At 36.4% G+C, this 19,718-nt stretch overlaps 1 protein-coding gene across 4 annotated transcripts in view; it reads left to right on the top strand.

Annotated features, from left to right (window-relative positions):
* LOC109276919 (vesicle-associated membrane protein 8-like) overlaps positions 1–18,907 on the top strand; it is a 34,138-nt gene extending 15,231 nt beyond the window's left edge. For 2 of the 4 annotated variants that reach the window (XM_019466216.2, XM_019466193.2), the window contains 2 exons: positions 6,158–6,316; positions 17,130–17,338. In XM_019466216.2, coding sequence (XP_019321761.1) covers positions 6,158–6,316; positions 17,130–17,267 — 297 coding nt within the window. In that variant the 3' untranslated portion in view covers positions 17,268–17,338. Of the gene's footprint in view, positions 1–6,157; positions 6,317–17,129; positions 17,339–18,719 lie in introns of those variants that run through there. The other 2 variants (XM_019466209.2, XM_019466201.2) reach the window with 2 other exon arrangements.
* Positions 18,908–19,718: the final 811 nt, after the last annotated feature.

Genomic DNA, 19,718 nt, shown 5'->3' with positions numbered 1-19,718 from the left:
GTGTCGATACTCGGTGATGGGTGCATAGGGATGGGTTATACTGTTCACTCTGCATTATACTGTTCACTCTGTATATGAACTTTTCCGTATTAAAATATTCTCAGTGTAACTTTTTTAGTTTTCTAATTATGTATTTAACAAATCAGTACAAATCAGCAGCCTAAAACAGCACACATTTATTATCTCCCAGGTTCTGTGGGTCAGGAATCCAGGCAGGACTTAACAAGTTCTCCTCAGGGTCTCACACAAAGTTGCAGTGAGTTTGTTAGCCAGGCTGTGTTCTCATCCAGGAGCTCTGGGGAAGATTTGGCTTCCAGGCTCATTCAGAGCCTGTTGCAAAATTCATTTCCTTACAACTGTGCCAGGGATGCAGCTTTTTACTGGCTATTGACCAGGGGACACCCTCAGGTCCTAGGAACTGACAACAACAGGTCCTTGCCAGTTGCTGTCCTCAGTATGGCTGCTTCCCTGTCAAGACCAGCAGAGGAATCTCTCTCACTCCAGTCTACTAAATATTATATAATGTGACATAATCACAAGAGTGACATCCCATCACCTTTGCTACTCTTAATTAGAAGCAAGTCACACTTGGGGGTGGGGAGGGGCGGTTTACAAGGATGTGATACATTGGGGGTCACCATAGGGTGTGTCTACCACAATGCCTAAAAAATAATTAAGGATAGATGCTTTTATATTAAATTCATAAATTTTTTATGAAGAATTCTGCATATTCTACACAGCCAAAATATATTATTGACAGAGCTCCCCCAAAACTAGTTACCATATGAAAACATGCATATTTTAAGCAGTAACACATCTGACATCAAAGACATTTCTTTTTAACATTTATAAACTAACCTGGTAAGCATTAAATCTGTAGAAAATTTTTAAAAGTTGTTGAATTTCTTATACTATAATTAACAAAAGAAAAATGTTTTGAGAGATTTAAATATATGTGTGTGTGTGTGTGTGTGTGTGTATAATCTGCATGCCAATGAATGGACTATAAATACATTATCTTAACAAATCTTAAATGATTCTCTTAGGTTAAGAAACTTAAACATTTTTTAAAAGGAGAGAAAGAAAAAAGGAACAAAAAGAAAAATAAAAAATTAACTATTCATCTTAAGTCAATTATATCTGCAAAGACCTTATTTCCAGATAAAGTAACATTCACAGGTTCCTGGAGTTAGGAATTGAACATATCTTTTGGGGGACACAGTTCAACTAGCAACCTCCTCTTTTCTACATTTACCTAGTGAGCTCCTCACAAAACATCAATTGTAAGTTGCATGTTCCAGTAACCAACAAGATCAGAGTTCTGTCTAAGGTGGATTTGACCACTTGCCAACGAGCAGGGTTTTTTTTTTAATTTAAAATATAAGGCTTATTAGTTGGGGCAACTGGGTGGCTCAGTTGGTTGGGCATCTGACTTCAGCTCAGGTCATGATCTCGCAGTTCATGAGTTCGAGCCCTGCGTCGGGCTCTGTGCTGACTGCTCATAGTCTGGAGCCTGCTTCAGATTCTGTGTCTCCCTCTCTCTGCTCCTCCCCCACTTACGCTCTGTCTCTCTCCTTCTCTCTCTCTCTCTCTGTGTCTCAAAAATAAATAAAGCTTGGGGCGCCTGGGTGGCGCAGTCGGTTAAGCGTCCGACTTCAGCCAGGTCACGATCTCACGGTCCGTGAGTTCGAGCCCCGCGTCAGGCTCTGGGCTGATGGCTCAGAGCCTGGAGCCTGTTTCCGATTCTGTGTCTCCCTCTCTCTCTGTCCCTCCCCCGTTCATGCTCTGTCTCTCTCTGTCCCAAAAATAAATAAACGTTGAAAAAAAAAAAATTTTTAAAAAATAAATAAAGCTTAAAAAATAATGCTCATTAGTAAAGTAAAATAATACAAAAGTATATGAAGCAAAATACGAGTATCTCCTACAATCTCAGTCAAACCCCCTGAGGTGAGCACTCTTAACAGTTTAGTGTATAACCTTCCAGAATTATTTATATGTATAAACATACATATAAATATAAATGTATGCACATGTATGTAAGTATACATTTTTGTATACATTATATGTTTATAATATATATAAGTTTATGCATACATTTTAAATTCACAAAACTAAGGTCATTAATACAATGGGTAAAGGCTTGATCTCTGGAACTTGAGTCTGAATCCTTGTTTTGCTTCTAGCTGTGTAACATTGACTACCTTATTAATTTCTCTCAGTCTCTGTTTTCTTCTTTAGAAAATAAAAGATGATAAAAGTACTACCTTATACGGTGGTTTGGAAATTAAATGAGTTAATATGTGTGAAGTGCTTAAAACAGCACCTGGCACATACTAAGTGTTCAATAAGTTATTATTTAATATTTTTCTGCAGCTGTAGCTTTTTATATATAACGCTACATTGGAATGACCATTTTTGTTAACATGGATAAAGTGGACCACATAAAATAGGAACAAAGGACAAGAACAATGAATGGAAAACAGTAACAAATATGGTAAATATTAGTCCAACTATATCAATAATCACTTTAAAAGTTAATGGTCTAACTTTTCCAAAGAAAACATCCAGATGGCTAACAGATACAGGCAAAGATGCTCAACATCACTCATCATCAGGGAAGTATAAATCAAAACCACATTGAGATACCACCTCACACTGGTCAGAGTGACTAAAATTAACTCAGGAAACAACAGGTGCTGGTGAGGTTGTGGAAAAATGGGAACCCTCTTGCACTGTTGGTGAGACTGCAAACTGGTGCAGCCGCTCTGGAAAACAGTGTGGAGGTTCCTCAAAAATTAAATATAGAATTACCCTACAACCTAGCAATAGCACTACTAAGAATTTATCCAAAGGATACAGGAGTGCTGATTCATAGAGGCACATGTACCCCAATGTTTATAGCAGTGCTATCAACAATAGCCAAATTATGAAAAGAGTCCAAATGTCCATTAATGTCCATTGATGAATGGAGAAAGAAGATGTAGTATATGTATGTATATATATATATATATATATATATATATATATATATATATATATCCATCCATTGATGAATGGATAAAGAAGAGGTAGTATATATATATATATATATATATACTACTGTACTACTATATATATATGTGTATATATATATATATATACATATATATATATATACTACTCGCAATGAAAAAGAATGAAATCTTGCCATTTGCAACAAAGTGGATGGAACTGGAGGGTATCATGCTAAGTGAAATAAGTCAGAGAAAGACAGATATCATGTTTTCACTCATATGTGGAATTTGAGAAACTTAACAGAAGACCATGGGGGAAGAGAAGGAAAAAAAAGTAGTTACAAACAGAGAGGGAAGCAAACCATAAGAGACTCTTAAATACAAAGAACAAACAGGGTTGAAGGGGCGGAGGCGGGGGGAGGAGGAATGGGTGATGGGCATTGAGGAGGTCACTTGTTGAGATGAGCACTGGGGTGTTATATATAAGTGATAAATCACAGGAATCTATTCCCAAAGCCAAAGGCACACTGTATACACTGTATGTTTGCTAACTTGACAATAAACTCTATAAAAAAATAATAATAATAAAGTTAATGATCTAAATACACCAATTAAGAGACAGATTGTAAGGTTGTTTCAAAAAATTGTCAAGAGAATGAGAAGACAAGCCACAGACTGGGAGAAGATGTTTGCAAAAGATACATCTGTTATCCAAAATACACAAAGAACTCTGAAAACTCAACAATAACATAAAACAGCCTGATTTAAAAATGGGCCAGAGGGGCGCCTGGGTGGCTTGGTCGGTTAAGTGTCTGACTTCGGCTCAGGTCATGATCTCACGGTCCGTGAGTTCGAGCCCCGCGTCGGGCTCTGTGCTGACAGCTCAGAGCCTGGAGCCTGTTTCAGATTCTGTATCTCCCTCTCTCTCTGCTCCTCCCCTGTTCATGCTCTGTCTCTCTCTGTCTCAAAAATAAATAAACGTTAAAAAAAAAAAATTAAAAAAAAAAAAAAAAAAGGGCCAGAGTCGCCTAGGTGGCTCAGTCAGTTAAGTGTCCAAGTCTTGATTTTGGCTCAGGTCATGGTCTCACAGTTGTAAGATGGAGCCTTGAGTCAGGCTTCATGCTGGGTGTGGAGCCTGCTTAGGGTTCTCTCTCTCCCTCTCCCTCTGCCCTTCCCCCCACTCTCACTTGCACATGCGCATGCTCTCTCCTTCTCAAAAAAAGGGGGGGAGGGGCTAAAGGAGTGCCTGGCTAGCTCAGTCTGTAGAGGATGTGACTCTTGATCTCAGGGTTGTGGGCTAAAGCCCCATGTTGGTTGTAGAAATTACTTTTAAAAATAAAGACTTTAGGGGCACCTGGGTGGCTCAGTCGGTTAAGCTTCCGACTTCGGCTTAGGTCATGATCTCATGGTTTGTGAGTTCAAGCCCCAAATTGGGCCCTATACTGACAGCTCAGAGCCTAGAGCCTGCTTCAGATTCTGTGTCTCCCTCTCTCTGTGCTCCTCCTCCGCTTGCATTCTGTCTCTCTCTCTCTCAAAACTAAATAAACGTTAAAGAAAATTTTAATAAATAAACATGAAAATAATTTTTAAATAGAAAGGCCAAAATTCAAAACACTGACAACACCAATGCTGACAAGGAAGTAGAGCAGTAGGAATGCTTCTTCACTACTGATGGGAACGCAAAATGCTACAGTCACTTTGGAAGACAGTTTGGCAGTTTCTTACAAAACTAAACATACTCTTACCATATGATCCAACAACCACACCTTTGTTATTTACATAAGTTGAAAAGTAATGTCCACACAAAAGTCTTCATACAGATGTTATAGCAGCTTTATTTATACTTGCCAAAACATGGAAGCAACCAAGATGTTTTTCCATGGGTAAATGGATAAACTGTGGTACATCCAGACAATTGACTATTATTCAGCACTAAAAAAAAAATGAGTAAATCAAACCATGAAAAGATATGTGGGAAACTTAAATACATATTACTAAGTGAGGGGCGCCTGGGTGGCTCAAGTCAGTTAAGCGTCCAATTCGTGGTTTCAGCTCAGGTCATGGATCTCACGGTTTCATGAGTGGAGCCCCACACCCGGCTCTGTGCTAACAGCACAGAGCCTGCCTGGGATTGTCTCCCTAGCTCTCTGCCCCTCCCCCACTCGATCTGTCTCTGTCTCTCTCGAAATAAATAAATAAACTTAAAAAAAATACATATTACTGAGTGAAAGAAGCCAATATGAAAAGCCAGTACTTGGTTCCAACTATATGACATTCTGGAAAAGACAAAGCTATGGAGACAGTAAAAAGACCAATTGTTGCCAGGGCTTAGGGAGAAGGGAGGCATGAATAGGTGGAACACAGGAATTTAAGGGCAGTGGAACTGTTCTGTGTGATACTGTATTATGGTAAATACATGTCAGTATACATTTGTCCAAACCAAGTGAATGTACAATACCAACAGTGAAACCTAATGTAAACTATGGACTTTGGGTGATAATGATGCATCAGTGTGGGGTCATCCATTGTAGCAAATGTACCACTCTAGTGCAGGTTGTTGATGGGGAGCTTTGGGGAGGGGGAGGGGTGTAGGGAGGGGATAAGGGGTATGTGAGAACTCTATACTTCCCACTCAATTTTACTATGACCCTAAAACTTCTCTTTATTTAAAAAAATTTTTTTAATGTTTATTTTTGAGAGAGAGAGACAGAGACAGAGCATGAGTGGGGGAGGGGAAGAGATTGGGAGACACAGAATCAAAGCAGGCTCCAGGCTCTGAGCTGTCAGCCCAGAGCCTGACACGGGGCTCAAACTCACCAACCGCAAGATCATGACCTGAGCAGAAGTCAGACACTTAACCCACTGAGCCACCCAGGCACCCCTAAAACTTCTCTTTAAAAGTCTATATAAATATATAAATAAACAACTTAAATTTTTAAAAAGACTTCCACCACTGATTGAATATATTGAAATATCACTCTTCCATCCACCCTCTCCCCTTTTTTAGCAAGATTAAGGTGGGACAAGTTGAAGTTTAGTTGATTCCTTATGCTGAAATACAATTGAAATGCGCCTTTGACACTTTTGTTCTAATTTGTACAATCTATTATCATAGATTTTATTTATAGAAAATAATATTTGTATTATATTTCATTTCTATATAGATGCAATACAATAAAAATCAAGGTGATAGCTCAATATCTACACTGAGGAGCCAAGTAACTGAAGTAAAAAATATTATGTCCAAAAATATTGATGAAATTTTGGAAAATGAAGAAAGATTGAATATCTTCACTGATAAAACCGATGATCTCCAAACAACTGTAAGTGATGTTCACCTGTCTTGATATCCAAACAGTGTCTTACGACTTGAGACAAATGGCCAAAAGGAAATACTGTGAGGAATATCAGGAATACTGTGAGATAATCCTATGTCACCAAACTATGGCTTTATCAAAAAATTATAGGGGCTCCTGGGTGGTTCAGTTGGTTAAGTGTCCGACTTCAGCTCAGGTCATGATCTCATGGTTTGTGAGTTTGAGCCCCGCGTCGGGCTCTGTGCTGACAGCTTGGAGCCTGGAGCCTGCTTCAGATTCTGTGTCTCCCTCTCTCTCTGCCCCTCCCCTGCTCATGCTCTGTCTCTCTCTGTCACTCAATAATAAATAAATGTTAACAAAAATTAAAAAAAAATTATAAGAATGCAACTAAAGTATTAATTATAAAACAATGAAAATTTAAAACCCATTAAAGTAGGAGGTACTTATTTGCATAACAGATGTATTTCTTACATTAAAAAACACACAGATTAGTCAACAAATAAATTTCAAGGGAAAAAAAAGAGGGAGAACTTACCAAAAAAATGGATTTAGAAGGTGTATCATTTCAGTGTGTGGTCTTTATTTGAAATTTGATTCAAACAAACTCTAAACATGAACATTTACAACTTCATGAATAAGTAGATATTTGAATTCTGACTGGATATTAGATGACAGTAAGAAATATTATTGGTTTTTAGATGTAATAATGGTATTATGGTTATGTTTTTAAAAAGTCACTTATTAGAAATACATATTAAAATATTTTGAATGAATTTATGTAATGTCTGAGATCAGCTTCAGAATAGTTCAGGAGTGGGGGAGTAGAATGAGGTATAAATGAAACAAAATTGGCCATAAGTTGATAATTGTTAAAACTAGATGTTGAGTATATAGGGTTTCTTTATACCATTCTGTCAATTTTTGTATGTGTTCAAAATTTTCTATTAGAAGATAGTTTTGGGTGCGCGTGGGGGCACGGTCCATTAAGCGTCCGACTCTTAATGTCAGCTCAGGTCATGATCTCACAGTTCATGAGTTCGAGCCCCACATCAGGCTCTGCGTTGATGGCATGGAGCCTGCTTCTGATTCTGTGTCTCCCTCTCTCTCTGTCCCTCCCCCATTCGCACTCTCTCCCTCTCAAAAATAAATTTTAAAAAAAACATTAAAAAATTTGAAAAAGAAATTAGACTATGATTAAAGTCCCTGTGTACCTTTCCCAAGCCCATTCCCCTTCCACACCAGAACCACTATCATGAATTTGATATGAATCATTTGTATGCTTGAGTCCTGATTTGTATCTGTAGGTATATATGTATCTACATTCTTAGTTTGCATTTTTAACTTTATGTTTGTGACATTATGATGTACATATAATGAACTAAAACATAAGATTTTAGTTCAACATTATGTTTATGAACTGTATTTATTTGGACACACTTAGCTTTATCAGTTTAACTTCTGACAGCATATCATTACTATTTAAGTAAACGTAGTCGGGGGCGTCTGGGTGGCTCAGTCAAGTGAGCACTGACTCTTGATTTCAGCTCAGGTTCATAATTTCAAATTCGTGTGTTCAAGCCCCACATCCAGCTCTGCGCTGACAGTGGAGAGCCTGCTTGGGATTCTCTCTCTGCCCATCCCCCATTCTCTCTCTCTCTCTCTCTCTCTCTCTCTCTAAATAAAATGTAAAAAACTTAAAAATACATAAACACAGTATACTTATTTTTTCTCCTTTTAATAAACATTAATGTAGATTCTAACTTTATTATGAACAATACTGCTTTGAACAACTTATTCATATCTCTTGGTACACTTTTGCAAAACTGTTCTTTTTGTTTATTTATTTTGAGAGAGAGAGTGCACATGGGAGGGCCATAGTGTGGAGCCTGATGTGGGGCTCCAGCTCACAAGCTATGAGTCGTGACCTGAGCCAAAACCAAGTGTCAGTCACTCAACTGATTGAGTCACCTCAATCAGGTTCCCCTGCAAAACTGTTTCTAAGACAGTGATCTGTAGAGTTTTTTGGTCATGCATACTTATTTGTAATTTTACAAATTTACAAGTGCATTCTTGAGAATGCATTTAGATATATAGCTAAATTATATATTCTTCTATAATAACACTATATAATATAAAGCATATAGGAAAGTAGTAATTAAAAGAATGGGATGAAGATGAAATAAAATATTAAATAATTTGGCTTTTTAAGAAGATTAAAACTGTTTCTCTCTGATTAAGAAAAATATTAATAAGAATGTTTTTAATAGTAATTGTGATTAAAAGTCAGATCTGATTATAATCATTATATTTTTATTTCTAAATATGGCAGATGAAATACTCAAACTAGAAGAGATATATCCTCTTTGCCATGTTTTTGTTGTTTATGTTTGCCTTATTGGTATAATTTTTTTTAAGTTTATTTATTTATTTAAGTAATGAACTCACAACCCCAAGATCAAGAGTTGCACACTCTTCCTACTGAACCAACCAGCACCCCTTTATTGGTAGAATTTTTAAGCCACATGTGTACTTTTTAGTTTAGTTAAAACTAAATAATATTGCCCATAAATTCTTTTCCCCAGACGCATGTAAATTATAGGAATTGCAATACACTACAGGTAAATGGATAAAGGGGTAGGCAGGGGTCAACTCTTTGTCACTAGGGAATTTACACTTTACCCCTAAAAAACCTTAAGCGTCCTCATGTATCATTTTACGTACACACTTAGGGAAGGTGTCAGCACCTATCCATATGTTGTACATTAATACATGTTCATTCCCTTCCTATTTTTTTGATTAAAATAAACAAAGAGAAGTTCTAAAATTAATTTCCTGCTTTCCAGTGGAGCATCTCATGCAACTCCCTGGGATGCTTGATCTCATTGTAGAACCCTCACTCTGCTATATGTAGAAAGAGAAATGAAATTGCTGGATCTTAAAATATGTGCATCTTTAAATTAACTAAATACTTCAAAATTCCTTAAGAAGTGTTGTGCCATTTATACTTCCATCAGTAGTATATGAGAGTTCTGTTGCCCCACATTCTTTCTAATACTTGGGATTATGAGATTATGATTTTTAACAATCTGTAAGGGAAAGAAGATAACTATTGTCTTAATTTGTGTTTTCCTAATTTTGAATGACATTGAACAATTTTTATGTTTATTAACTATTAGAATTTGTTCTGTGAACTAACTGCCTGTTGATATCCTTTGCCCATTTTGCTAATGTGAATCTTTATCTTTTAAAATAATTTATAGGAAATACATAAAATACTAATGTATAATAAAGGATAAAAAATGGTATACAATTCTTAGTTGTTGATACTTAGTTGTATAAAGTGTAAATATGTTCTCCCAGTATGTGGCTTGGCTTTCAGCTTTATGTAAAATACCTTTTTTAGGAAAGAAGTCTTTAACTTTCATCTAGGCAAATATATCTATCAGTCTTGTCCTTCATGGTTTATGCTTTTCTGGGTCTTGTTTAAGAACTCCTTTGAGGCACCTGGGTGGCTCAGTGAGTATGCAACTCCTGGTTTGGGCTCAGGTCATGATCCCAGGGTCCTGGGATCAAGGCCTGCATTGGGCTTTACACGAAGTGTGGAGCCTGCTTGAGATTCTCTCTCTCCCTCTGCCCCTCTCCCCTGCTAGCGCTCTCTCCCTCCCTCTCTCAAAAAAAAAGAACTCCTTCCTTTCCCAAAGTTATAAAGATATTCTTACATTGTTTCCTAAAAGTTTTAAATTCTGCTTCTTAAACATGGATCTTTAAAACATCTGGAATTTTGTTTTTTGCATAGAGTATGATGTAGGAATCAAAATTTTATAATTTTCTGTACAAAAAATCAGTTGCCCAAACACCATTTATTGAATAGCACTCAGCCTTTCCAAGTTTGGTTTGTAATGCCAATTATATATATATTTACATATATGTATATATGTATATGTATGTACATATATGTATATGTAAATATATATATACACTCTATTCTTTTTTCTTTTTATTTAATTTATCTAAGTAATCTCCATACCCAACGTGGGGCTTGAACTCATGACCGCAAGATCAAGAGCCACATGCACTTACGAGTAGGCCAGCCAGGTGCCCCTCCCTATACATATTTAATATCTACTAATCCATTTCTTTATCCTTGGACCAGTACTATACTGTTTTAATTACTGTGGTTTTATAAGAAGTCTTAATATCTTATAGTGAATGGTATTCTACTTTTTGAAAATTGTGTTAGCAAGTCTTGCTTTCTCTTTCAGTGAATTTTAGAATCTACATCTTGAGTTACACACACACATACACACACACACACACACACACACACAATTTTAGGATGTTAGTTGGAATTACATTAATGTGGGGAGGATTGACATCTTTAAAATATTGTTTTCACATCTCTGAATGTGCTAGGTCTCCATTTTTCTAGGTCTCTTTCTGACTCTGTTTTTTGATTAGTAGGAACACAATCAATTTTTGCATACTAATGTTGTATCCTAAATCTTACTGAACTTTCATGGTAATATTATCTATGGATTTCTTTGCATTTTTACATAAAAATTTTATCATATACTAAATAATGACTATATTTTTTTCATCCTTTCCCATATATATTCATTTTTTAATTTTTTTTTTGTTTAAGTAACCTCTACACCCAACATGGGGCTCAAACTCACAACCCCAACATCAAGAGTTACATGTTCCACCAAGAGCCAGGCACCCCTCTTTATTTTTGCTTGTCTTACTATGTTATCTAGGAATGCCAGTAAAATATTGACTAGAAATGGTGATACCTGAAATACTTGTACGCAATTTAAAACCCCAACATCAAGAGTTACGTGTTCCACCTAGAGCCAGGCACCCCTCTTTATTTATTTTTGCTTGTCTTACTATGTTATCTAGGAATGCCAGTAAAATATTGACTAGAAATGGTGATATCTGAAATACTTGTTCCCAATTTAAGATGAATATTTCTTTTTTTTTTATAATTTTTTTTTAATGTTTATTTATTTTTGAGACAGAGAGAGACAGAACATGAACAGGGGAGGGGCAGAGAGAGAGGGAGACACAGAACCCGAAACAGGCTCCAGGCTCTGAGCTATCAGCACAGAGCCTGACGCGGGGCTTGAACTCACGGACCGTGAGATCATGACCTGAGCCGAAGTCGGACGCTTAACCGACCAAGCCACCCAGGCGCCCCTAAAATGAATATTTCTAATGCTTCCCAATTAAGTATTAAATTTACATTCAGATTTTGATAGATACTTTTTAACAACTTATAAATCTTCCTTTCTATTCTTTATTTGCTAAGAAATTTTATCATGAAAGGGGGTTGAATTGTATCAAATGCTATCTTTACATTAATTGAGATAATGATTTTTCTTCTTAAACCTGTTAATATGACAAATTTCACATTAAATGTTTGTATGTGTTGTAGGATGCACTGCTATAGTTTTACCTTTGTTGCCTCAAAAGACTGACTCTAGCCGTGTATAAAAACTTATACTATATGCTATATGCGGTTGTATTCTTAACTTTTGTCTTGTGCCTGTGGTTGGTTTAATTTCCTCATTCTTAGCCTTTCAATTATTTTAATCAAGTTGTTTTTTGTTTTTTTTTTGTTTTGGTCTTTTCAAAGGACCAGGTTCTGCTTTATTTTCCATTTCAAAACTTGGTTGATTTTGAATCTTTTTGCTTCTAGTTGTTTCCAAGTGCCTGTATCCACATGTAAAGTTCTTTTCTGGACAATATTCTGAAACCCGGTTATTTCTTTGCTCCTGCTCCTGCTCCTTGCCCTCATGCCTCCCTCTCAATTTAAAGACAACTACTTTGAGGCCATTAGGCTTGGATAGGAAGCATATTGCACCCTTAACCTCGTCTCCACCACCGGGCAGAATCTTTTTTTTTTTTTAATTGAGGTAAAACTCATATAAGGTATAATTAACATTTTTAAAGTATACAATTCAGTGGCATTGAATACATTCACAGTATTGTATATCCAACACCTTACTAGTTTCAAAACATTTTTGTCACCCCAAAAAGAAACCTCATATCCATTAAACAATTATTCCCCAGGCCCTGGCAACCACTAATCTACTTTCTGTCTCTATGGATTTACCTATTCTGGCTATCTCATATAAATAGAATCATACAATCCGGTCTTTTGTGGCTGGTTCTTTCACTTAGCATGTTTTCCTAGTTCATCCATGTTGTAGCATATGTCAGTAATTCATTCCTTTTTGTGGCTGAGTAATATTCCATTTTATGGAAACACCCCTATTTGCTTATCTATTAGTCATCATTTGGTGGACATTTGGGTTGTTTCTGCCTTGGCTACTGTGAATAATGCTATTAACATCCATGTACAAATTTTTGTCTGAATACTTGATTTCAATTCCTTTGTGTGTATACATAGGAATGGAATTGCTATATCATATGGTAATTCTGTGTTTAACTTTTTGAGGAACTTCCAAACTATTTTCCACAGTGGTTGAACCCAGTAATGTAAGAGGGTAGCCACAAGTACCCACCAGTAATGTAAGAGGGTTCAGATTTCTCCATATCCTCTCCAACACTTGTTATTTTCCATTTTTTTAATTATAGACATCCTACTGGGTATGAACTAGCATCTCATTTTTTTAACTAGCATCTCCTTTTGATTTGCATTCCCTCAATGACTAATGATGTTGAGCATCTTTTCGCATGCTTATTGGCCATTTATAGATCTTTGATGAAAGTCCGTTCAAGTCCTTTTCCCATTTTTTTTTTTTTAATAGGTTTGGAGTTTTTCTGTTATCGAGGGAGGACAGAATCTTCTTAATGGGCATTTGTCATTAAAGACCTTTTCAATATTTCTATTTCTGGACCAAAAAAACATAAGCTTATCTAATGTTTCAGTGTTCCACATTTCTTCACCCTATTCCTTTTTCATTTCTTCTTGCAAACCAGCCAGTTGGTACCTTGATAAATGCAGCCAGTAACAAGAACTCACACCATTACCATTCTGTTTTCCAACATTTTCTTCCAAAGTGAAAGACTCAATAGGCAATTTGCCTTCCAAGTTGTCACAGGCACTGGTAAAACTATCCAGTGTTTTATTCTGAAGAATATAGGTCTTTATCTTTCCAGCCTCTAGTACCAGTTTCTTCACTGCCTACCACCTGATGGTTAAGCCAATGCCACATGTTTTAGACTCTTTTAATAACATCTCATCCTACTACCAACTGCAGTATTAGAGAAACACTAACTGTTGAACTAAATAAAGGTTTATTTCTTGGTTGCATAACAATTTAAAACAGGTTTTCTGTGGGCATAATTTCACATGGCAATCCAGGAACCCAAGCTTTTTCCGTTTTGTGACTCTGCCATTGCCTGGGGCCTTAGAGTCTTTCCATTTCAGGTGGCAGTTGGTTAAACATGGAGTGGAAGAAGCATATTTGCTTATAGCCACTTCAGCCCAAAAGTGACACCATCATTTCTACTCACGACCTATTGGTACGAATTAGTCTTACAGCTTTGCATACGTACAAGAGGCAGAGAGGGAAACAGCACAGAGTGGGGTGAAGAGCCTGATAAATGTGGTCTGTGATTGGAGAGTCTCTTGCCAGCAATAATTCTACATTATGAGAGGGGAACTAAAGTCTGCAGTGGATAGCTGGCTGTGTTTATCACATCTGCACTAAGGAAATTCTAAAGGAGGTATTTTAGGTAGTTGGAAAATTCTCTCTGAGGAGAAATCTGACTTTCAGCAAAAAATTAAAGAGCAAAGAAAGTGGTGAAAGTGTAGGTAACATAAAATGAATATTTAGTTCAGTACAAGTGGTGAGAGGTGGTTGGATTCTGTATACATTTTGAAGGTGGAACAAATTGGAGTCGCTGACAGATTGCATGTGTGGTGAGAGGGAGTTAAGGAAGACTCCAAAGTTTTGAGCCTAGTTAGCAGGAAAGATGAAAATTCAATATAGTTCCATGTTCTCCTCATGGAGCCCAGAGAGTAGCCTGCTGTGCCTGTGGGCAGTGAAATCCCAAGCCCTGGATGACAGAAGCCAATGTCCTCACCCTCTCAAATCCAGACAAGCTGCACCAGAAGTGCAATTTCTCACTGTTTGCCTAAGTTTCGGCACCAGGCTGTACTCTGACTTTCTTCCCAATTCTGCTATGAATTTAAGTTTGCTTATTATATTTTATCTAGCATTTCTGAGTAGTAATAGTGGCAGGAGGGTTATGGGATTACTTAGTCTACCATACTGCCAGATCTATTAATTTATTAGATTTTGTCTTTTTTATGGGGTAAGTGGCAACATCTAAATCCCACAAAAAATATGGCAAAAAAAAGTAAGAGATTTTATTTCACTTTACTGCCTTACCTTCCAAACAAATCCCACTTTTATGCATACATGATTATATGAAGAAAAAAATGACTTCCTCTTTGAGGACAGTTGAGTAGAAGCAGCTCAATAAAACATATTTGAAGTATTTTACAGTTTTTCTCAGAATATTTTTCACACAGATACCACATAATCATTCTCACAAAAACCTCTATTTTTTGACTTGCAAAATTAGTTACCTCTCTTTTCCCCTTGATCTTTATATAAAAGACTACTGAATGTCCTTAAGAAGCTGATTTGGGGGCACCTGGGTGCCTCAGTCAGTTAAGCTTCCAACTCCTGTCAACTCAGGTCATGACCTCATGGTTCTTGACATCGAGCCCTCTCTCCTTCTCCACCCCTGCTCTGCTTATGCTCACACCTGTGCACAAGTGCTCTCTCTCTCAAAATAAATAAGCTTTTTTAAAGGGGGGGAAAAAAAAAAAAGCCCATTTGGCTTTTTAACAAAAAGGCCAGTAAGCTTTCTCTCAGTCTGCCTACAGATAAATATGGGTCATGGATTTTTATTTGACAGATTAAACAGATACATTTATCTTGGCATACACTCAAAATTCCAATAAAATTATAGGTAAAGCAATAATTAGGAATTTTAATGTATAAATTACTAGGACAAAAAACAAAGGAAAAGACAACAGGTAAGAGATGGCAACAATTTTGGAAGCTAGAAAACCAATTATGAGTACTTTTTAACCTTTTTAGTAGCAAAAACCTCAAAACCTAAGTTTGTACCAGAAGACATTAAGATGCAAACTGATCCAGGCCATAGAACTTTGGAAAGAATCAGAAATTGAAGATACATGGTACTTGTAAAAGTAGACATGCAATAGAAGTCTCAAGAGGAGACTGGGTATAAAGTCTTTAAAAGGAACATGTTACCTGCAGAGCCTCTTCCCTACATTTTAGAGCCACATCACTTCCTCTCCTTACCCCTGACAAAAGGATAATAAGTACCTAAAGACAACAGACCAGAGAGGGTCTAAATTCAGAAACCATATGCAGTTGAGGCCAGAGTGACCAGCATATTAAAATCCGATGGATCAAGTGAAAAGTTTTATCCTGAGTATCTGTATCTTTGAATATGGTGACCATTCCCCAACCTTTCTCTGTCTTCAGAGAAATAATAGAAAGTAATGCATCCCTGAAACAAGAATGAAAAGCTATGTAAAAGCTTATTCATAGAACAAAAGAGATCTTTTGGAAATTAAAACAATAGTAAAAATTTTAAATTCAGTAGAATTATTATAATATAAAGTTGAGATATTCTCTCAGAAAGGAGAGCAAAAAGAGAAAGAGGAAAGATAAGACAGCGAATCAGTCTGAGATCCAACATATGAACAACAGGAGTTTCAGACAATGAAGAAATCAAAGGAGAGAAAATTAGAGGCATACAAGAAAAATTCCTAGAACTAAATAACACGAGTTTCCAGATTGAATGAACAAAACAAGGACCATAGCAGGGCATGTATGTAATATTGAAATTGTAGAACATTAAAAAAGGAAGAGAGATTTTAAATGTTTTCAGAGAGAAAATACAAAGACTTGGCAATTAGAATAGCATCACATTTCTCAATAGCAATATACGGGTGCTAAAGAAAAATAGAGGAGTATTCTACGTTAAGCACTGTTGGGAATACAGCAGTCAATGAAACAGACCAAAATCCCTGCCTTCGCAGAGCTTACATTCTCAACACACAATAAATAAGATTTACATAATGTTAGATAAGAGATAAATACCTTGAACATGTTAATTTTTTATGATTATTTTTGAGAGAGACAGAGACAGAGTGCAAATGGGTTAGGGGCAGAGAGGGAGACACAGAATCCAAAGCAGGCTCCAGGCTCTGAACTGTCAGCACAGAGCCAGAGGCTCAAACTCACAAACCATGAGATCATGACCTGAGCCAGTCAAGACGCTTAACTGGCTGAGCCACCTAGGCACCCCAAGAGACAAATACTTTAGAGAAAAATAATGTATCGAAGGGAAATAGGGTTTCTGGGATGGAGATGGGGGTAGCGATTTTAAATAGGGTTGTAAGGGATAGTGGCATTTAAGTAAAATCATAAAGTGAAGATGAGGAAACTGGGGCTCAAAGAGTTATTAACTTGGTCACAGTCACAGAGTTAATTTAATTATTTATTAATAAATTCTATTAATTTATTAAATATTTATTAAATAATAAATATTTATTAAATATATTTATTAAATATTAATTTATTAATATTAATAAAATTACAGCTGAACTCAATGAGTAAGGCACCTGGAATCTTGGTGCATCATTTTATAAAAGCTGTGCAGACTTTGTGACACTCTCTGGGATTGCTCAAAACCAAGCTAAATCTGTTCTTTTACATAGCTTTATTAGGTATTGAAGTGTGTCCATTAATCCAGATACAGAAAGAAAACATTAAATTTGTGTTTATTTTTATTTCAGGCCAAAGAGTCCCAAAAAACAAGAAAGATTCTCAGGAGGATATGGTGGAAACACTTCAGAAAGATTATAATCATCACTGTGGTAATTCTCCTCTCAATCATCATCATTCTTTTAAGTACAAATGTAATACCAACCTGACCCTGACCCTTTTTCTCCCCATCCCCAGCAGTTACTAATAAATTGTTGTGTGTAAATAGAGAGTTCTACAATCAACAATTATGAAATAGCATTCTCCAGTGGTAGGAAGACTGAAGGAAGAGGGTTTTGGAAGTTTTTCCTTGTCCTTGTAGTGTGCTTTATTAATTTTCGTACCTCTTCCATTTCTGTAATGCTGCCAGTTTTTTCCCCACTGCTCCAGCTACTTCCCCAGCCTCTCTGCCCTTTGTTAAGATTAAAAGCACAAACCCTGGAATCAGACCACTGAAGTTTAACTCTCCACCCTGCAAGATACCATCAGGTGACTTTGGACAAGTTGTTTAACCTGTGTCTGTTTCCTCATCTGTAAAAGGGAGCTAGTAATAATACCACATAGAATTATGTCTACCACATAGTAAATGCTATTTAAGTGTTAACTATTACTTAACAGGAAAAAAATGATTGCATTTTTGGCATTAAATCCCTAATATTTTCCTTCTTACTCAGAATAAAAATGACTGTGATCTCATTAATTCCCTTAGAAATAGAAGTCTTGTGGTGCCTGGGTGGCTCAATTGGTTGAGTGTCCAACTCTTGATTTTGGCTCAGGTCATAATCCCAGGGTCATGGGATCAAGCCCGACATTGGACTCTGTACTGAGCATGGAACCTGCTTAAGATTGTCTCTCCCTCTCTCTTTGCCCCTCCCTTGCTCTAAAATTAAATACAAATAAAAATTAATAACTCTTCACATGAGTACACAGTCCAGAAATAAACAATCACCTCTTCCACAGATTCTTTCATTTGAAATGACTACTCACACCATTGTTTTATACTAGACATTTCCTTGGGTAAAGATTTTAAAATTAGGAAGCTGTATTGTATCTCCAATAAACCTGGAGATTTCCTGTCCCATTTTACCACCCTAATAGCTTTCCCCCTACATTTCACTCAATAACCTCAAATCACTAAGATATCTAATAACCAAAACATCCAGCTTCACTTTGCAGTTGGTAACAAGGTATCATGAGTTGTTTCTTAAATGGGAACTTGAGGTCTAAAGTCAGTTTTAAAAATCACTTAGTGATCCATGGGGAAGAGTAAAAACATGGGTTCCTATCTGGTAGATAGCTCATTTTAATTCTAATGATCAAGTATCAGCACTTTAAATAGACACCAAGCTTGTTATTCCTCCAGCACAGTATCACCTTTCCATGCACAAAGTATTTTTTAAAGGATTTTAAATGTTAGAAACTTTAGAGTTTCTGTAATTTATGTCAGGAAAAAATGGGTGTTATATTGAATATGTACTCTGATATAATGCACTAAGTGCTTTGGAGGAGGAATGTCTCATTAATTTTACAATGACATAAAGAAGTAAAAACTATTAAGTATAATGTAAGGCACATAGAAAAGTGCTGTGTAAATATTTGCTCATATTATCTTTATTTTGCAGATCAGAAAATAGCCAAGTTCAATGACATGTTCAAGGTCACACACCTAGAAAGCTGAGATTTTATGAATTCATGTCCTGGCTGTTGTATATATGAAATCTGTATCTTTAACTCAGAGTATCTTATCTGACCCCTCAATTGTGGTCCAGATAAGACACATGGAATATTTTTGCTTTTTGTAGGTTGGTAGGTTGTTTGGGGCGGGGGGGGGGGAGACAGAAATTTAAAGAGAAGCATTGTGAGAATTGCCATGTATTTTGCTATTATTTTAAAAGTCCATATAATGTGTCTCCCTTACATTTCTGTAGTATATTTATAAAACAATGTATTTGTTTCCTGATTGCCAGTGAATACTAGCATATGTATTGCTAGAAGACATGAACCTAAAGATCACTTAATCTACCCCCTCCCCAATTTTACATATTAGGATGCCAAGACCCAGGAGCCTAAAAATGAAGAGCATGTTGTGACAAGCTCCTCTCCACTTGCAGCACAAATAAGACACAAGCTATCACTCTGGTTCCAGGCTATTAAGTCCCACATAATGCTGGTTTTCCCAGTCTTAGAACTGTCTTAGAGCTTAAGAGTTAGGAAGAAAAGCACTCGTTTAGTAAGGAGTGTTTATCTGCTATTTATGCTACATCTGTCAGAAAATACCTGAGTAGATAGAAACAAATATTAAGGCAATCTTAGACTTTTCATTGATTTATGCATCCAAACATTGTTGAGCTCCCACTCTGCACCAAAATAGTTCTAAAACATTACAATTTTATTGTAAGTTACCACATCAATAGAGATAACTGATGTTTGAGAAATTAGTGGCTATACACGGAAGTGTAACAAATGGACCTAATCCCAATGGAAGCTAACATTCCAGTTGAGGCAGCAAGACTGAAAAAAATCATAAGCACATTTAAAACAACGCCTATTTAAGTGGCACATTGTGCAGCAGAGAATAAATTCAAGAAAGATAATGATCAACACCAGCTCCAGTCACTGAT

This window comes from Panthera pardus, unplaced genomic scaffold (genome assembly GCF_024362965.1).
Source record: "Panthera pardus isolate Hobbes unplaced genomic scaffold, ASM2436296v1 HiC_scaffold_13, whole genome shotgun sequence".
In the NCBI taxonomy this organism is placed as follows: Eukaryota; Metazoa; Chordata; class Mammalia; order Carnivora; family Felidae; genus Panthera; species Panthera pardus.
The sequence above is the reverse complement of the archived record's forward strand: the minus strand, read 5'-3'. Positions and strand labels throughout refer to the sequence as shown.